This window comes from Theobroma umbraticum, unplaced genomic scaffold (genome assembly GCF_002168275.2).
Source record: "Theobroma umbraticum cultivar Fairchild unplaced genomic scaffold, ASM216827v3 scaffold_5356.0, whole genome shotgun sequence".
Lineage (NCBI taxonomy): Eukaryota > Viridiplantae > Streptophyta > Magnoliopsida > Malvales > Malvaceae > Theobroma > Theobroma umbraticum.
Genome location: NW_018402273.1, coordinates 337 through 4,830, shown reverse-complemented (window position 1 = coordinate 4,830; position 4,494 = coordinate 337). Strand labels below are relative to the sequence as shown.

The 4,494-nt window shown below is 38.7% G+C and overlaps 1 protein-coding gene across 1 annotated transcript; it reads right to left on the bottom strand.

The window, feature by feature from the left end:
* Nucleotides 1-6: 6 nt before the first annotated feature.
* On the bottom strand, nt 7-4,241 carry LOC110428951 (boron transporter 4-like). The gene is made up of 13 exons (XM_021444872.1): nt 4,074-4,241; nt 3,896-3,978; nt 3,615-3,807; nt 3,396-3,534; nt 3,126-3,291; nt 2,869-3,035; nt 2,554-2,727; nt 2,349-2,444; nt 2,141-2,257; nt 1,690-2,006; nt 1,206-1,488; nt 615-746; nt 7-510 (listed from the first exon to the last, which is right to left on the bottom strand). Exons 1-13 carry the CDS (start codon nt 4,175-4,177, stop codon nt 466-468), a joined length of 2,016 nt encoding a protein of 671 aa, XP_021300547.1. The 5' UTR covers nt 4,178-4,241; the 3' UTR covers nt 7-465.
* Between the last annotated feature and the right edge of the window lie 253 nt (nt 4,242-4,494).

Genomic DNA, 4,494 nt, shown 5'->3' with positions numbered 1-4,494 from the left:
AAGCAGAGCGAATCCATGCCATGTGCATTCAATATAATTGTACAGCAGTATTTTATTTGTAATTAGTTCCTTTTTCTGTCTTTTATTATTATTATTATTATTCATTTTTTGTTAGCCTTGTTTCTATTTCGATGCAAGAGTGAGGCCTACTGCAAGCCCTGCATTGTTATCCACGTAATGAAGTTAGAGAAGATCCCTTAAGAAGAAAAACCATCATCTGTGATCGTATACCATTAAATTATTTCAGTTGCTTTAACGAACAAATGATTTTGAAAGAACAAAGTTAGTCAACATTCACTTCTTTTTCTGCACCTCGTTCCTGTCTTGGATTTCTTTCTTTGCCCTCCCTTTACATTTCCCTACTAAGTACGGAAGATGCTAGCCATTTTCGCACTGATCACTGTCAAATTTTTTGATCACCAATCGAATCATCAGTTTCCATTCTGTTAACTTCAGGTTAACGACTTAATGGTACATTCCATTTTCTGGGTCAACCTCTCCCTGATGAACCTGCAACATTAGCACAAAAGCCCTTCACGCTTATGATCTCTGAAGGTGACACAGAAACAATATAAGATCCATCTGTGAGAGAGATTGGTAAAAATTATCTTTACCTGACCATGCTTATCTTCTCTGAAGCTTCTTGATCTAAGCTTCAACTCTCCTCTGCTAGTGGTCAGCTCATCAAATAGCTCTTGATCGTCCGTTTCTACTTCACTATCTTCATCCCCTGAACCATTTTGCTCCTGCTCCAGTTGATACATTAATCATAAGTTAAACATACCACACTAGCTGTCGCCTAACCTCAGTGTTTGTTCTTCAAATAACTATTCTTGATATGGTTCAGCTATTCAAAATCATCTCAGCAGTTCTAATTGCTAACTATTGAAGGAACTAGTGAACTACCACATTTAAGGCAATGATTTCCAAGCCAATCTAGGTTCTCCTATGCACCAAGACATTTTATATAGTAGATGAGAGACCGCATTGCAAATCATCATCTTAAGCACCAAATCCTTTTCTTATATTGTTAATTGAAATCAAGAACAAAACTTGAACTCCAGGCTCAACTTGCACCAGATGTGCTCACTTTCCAACAGCACCAGGAACCCGTTGGAGATAACCAATTAAACTTTGTGAATGAATAAAAAAGATTGGGAGTTGGCCATTGTCAATACAGTGATATATGCAGTGAGGTTACGTACCTTGAATAAAATGCCATGATTGTGATTATAGGTTCCAGCAGGAATTTCTTCGTACTCAGCTGCATCCAGCTCATGAAGATGAAGTGGTTGAAAAAATTTGGGGAGAATATGCTGTCTTATGCTTATGAGCAGAAAGAAGGGCAAGGGGAACAATATTCCAGCAATTGGTATCCATGTCACCCCAAAACAGATCAGAAGATAAACCAGCTGTAGGAGGGTAAATACAGCAATATTTCTGAAAGGTACGGACTCCACAAAAGAAGCATGAGCCCCTTCTAAAACCCTGCTCAAAAGAATTCCATATCAGTACAGTACATCAGACTTCAGAGCTTCATTGGGAGATATATAGCCAACCCCCTAGGGAAGACAATTTCATTTTGCTGGGGGATGTTTTCACAAGTGAAAAGAAGAAATGAAAAACAAGATACTACTAATTGATAAGGGAACCAGATACAGATGTTATCTACATTATATTTTGACTTACTTGTACCGCCGGCTAGGAGCAATGAAAAGCAGCAACATTCTTTCCCAGAACTGGTTTCCAGGTAGACTGTCAATAGCCATGTATGCAAAGTATCCCCAGAGAACTGATGTTGGTATTTTCTTGATTATCGGCATGGCTAGTAATGATACTCCCACTAGAATTGACTGTAATAGATTGGTCACTCTTTGCTCATTAACCCTTACAGGTACGTGAGCCTCTATATGCTTTTCAGGATCAAATTTACAGTCTGTGCTTCCTCCATCCTCAGCTTTGAAAACAGCAGCCTTCAAATCCTTCAAGTCTTGAGCTGCAGAAGGCTGCAACAAATCACCACACATCATTAGGGAATAAAGGGTGCTTTTACAATAAGCAAGCTCATAACCACATGCTGTACGTGATCATTATGGTATATCCTACGGAACCCCAATATGCAAAGAACAAGAGTGCTTACACCTGAAGTCGAGTCCATTTCTTCAAAAATTTCTTGCATCCTGCTATAAATAGTAGATCTGCTAGCTTTTTGTTTCAAGCATTCCTTGGCGCCTTTCACCATTTTCTTCCTAATTATCTGCATTTATAAACCAGATTCTTTAAACTACACCAGCATTATGCTGCCAATACAGATTGCTTTATATTACCTACTAAATCCATTTACCAACCTGTCTTTTGAGAACAGCGAGGCTCTTTGTGTGCATGGGAGATTGTGGGAGTACTCCATTGGAAGGAGGGAGTCCAATCAAACCACAGATCAGAGTCTATACAATAGATTCAAAGCAACACAACAACTGTAAATCAAGAATCATGCTGAAAATTTACCAAGTAATATGACAAAACACCAAAGAATCCAAACATAAGCTTCTGTACCATAATGCCGAGAATGAAAATGTCGTAGTGATAAGCAGATGGCATCTTGAGATTAAACTCCTTCTGTTGCGCCAATTGTGAAGCAACAGTGTGGTCAAAAAAGTAAAGACCAGCGATCATTAAAGCCGGTAAGAAAGCACTAAAAACGTGGACCGGTGGGACGTTTGCCATATCCTGCAATCCAAAGGCGGAAAAAGCAGCTTGTTTAAATACGTTTATAGATAACTCATTATATTCCATTTTTTGTTTGTATTGTTTTTTTCTAAATCGAGGCCCTACTTATACATTTAAATATCTTGTTATTTTTTATTTTACCTTCATTACTGTCCAATGCTCCAACGAGGCAGACTCCCAAGGGAGGGGACTAACAAGTCTCCTAGGAACTCCAGAAGGAACTTTGCCAGGAACAATAAATGACATTGCTGACCATGCTACGACCATCAATGGAACACCATAATCCGCAATCAAGCTCCGACACCACCCTACAATTGATGGAAAAGAAACGTCAGATAAGAGTGAGACATTTGCAGTGAAGAAATCATCAAATGAAATGATCCCTTCATATATATAACCTGCTCCGTATAGCCATGATCTTGCCCCTCTGCTCTTCAAAGCGGTAATGAGTAGTCCAAACGTAAATATAACACCCAACAGCCCGTTTACATAAAGCCACTGGAAACTATCTTTTTCTGAGTTTTGATTTTCAGCATCCGGTACTTCAAATTCACTCACAATCCCCTGTGTAGAAACGGAACATTAAGATCAACCGCAATCCCTCAACTAGAAGTGACATAACATATTACTTCAGCTCTAATTTAAAACTACAAAAAAAAAAGGGGTACCTTGATGGCCTGTTGAATGAATAGAACAGCAATTAACATGCCAAAAAGCTCCCCAGCAATCCTTGTAAATTTATTGATTATCGTACAAGCATTAAATATTGCAAGAAGAATGAGAAGGAAAGCGGTCCAGACACACACCCTGCAAAAATAAATAAATAAATGTTACAAGTTTTAAGAACTTGTAGCAATCGGATTATGAAAGGGGTTGCTTTCACTCACCATCCAGCCCAAGCCAAGAAGAGTTCTTTGCCAAGATCGTCCCTTCCTTTTGCAAAGCTGTATAAATAAGAGTACATTATAACCGTTGGCTCAGCAACTCCTAAAATCAACAGCGGTTGGCCTCCGAAGATAGAGTGTATGATGCCACATATGGCAGTTGAAGCTAGAGTCTCCACAGTGCTTAAGCTTCCATCTGAGAGGAAATAAAAAATGTTATCATTAAAAGATACAACAAAGGAGACCGAGTTTTGGAAGAAAAGAAATATGGCACGAAGACTAACCTGTTTCTCGGTTAAGTTGGGCTCCAAAGGCAATGACGGGAAGAGCAGAAGCGAAGAATATATAAGTAGTTGGTGCCAATATCCTGAAATGAAAGCCATTATCATTGCATTCCATCGAAAATGTAAAGCCTAATGAAACAGGAAGATGAAGTGAAAATGAAGAAAAGAGGAAGCAAACCTGAGGCCAGTGCAACATGCAGCAGCCCAGTCCTGCTTGTAACATGATTTTCTTCCTTTGAAGTCGTGAAGGACCCCTTTGAATGGACTTCTTAGATTATCCATTGCTGGATAATAAGATACAAAAAGGATTATTCTTTGCAGTCTCTAAAAAATTCTGAGGGGAAAAAACTAAAGGAGGGGCGAACTTGAATAGATGAAAGGGCCAAAGAACGTAAAAAACCAAAAGAAAAAGGAAATGATGTGCCTGGATATAGATTAGGTGTTAATGAAGATTGGCTGTTTTCAACAATGTGAAAACTGTGAAGCTCTTAGCTTGTTGGATTCAAATGTTGATTAAAGAAATAAAATAATAACAAGAATTAGTATTCTGGTAATTCCGTTGAGGAGGTGAGTTTGAATAACGGCGGGAATCAGACATG

Coding starts and splice junctions, on each gene's coding strand:
- LOC110428951 (XM_021444872.1), bottom strand. CDS start 4,177: ATGGATAATCTAAGAAGTCCATTCAAAGGGGTCCTTCACGACTTCAAA. Junction 3,979..4,073: donor GCATGTTGCACTGGCCTCAG/GTTTGCTTCCTC, acceptor CTTTCATTTCAG/GATATTGGCACCAACTACTT. Junction 511..614: donor GAGAAGATAAGCATGGTCAG/GTAAAGATAATT, acceptor CTAATGTTGCAG/GTTCATCAGGGAGAGGTTGA.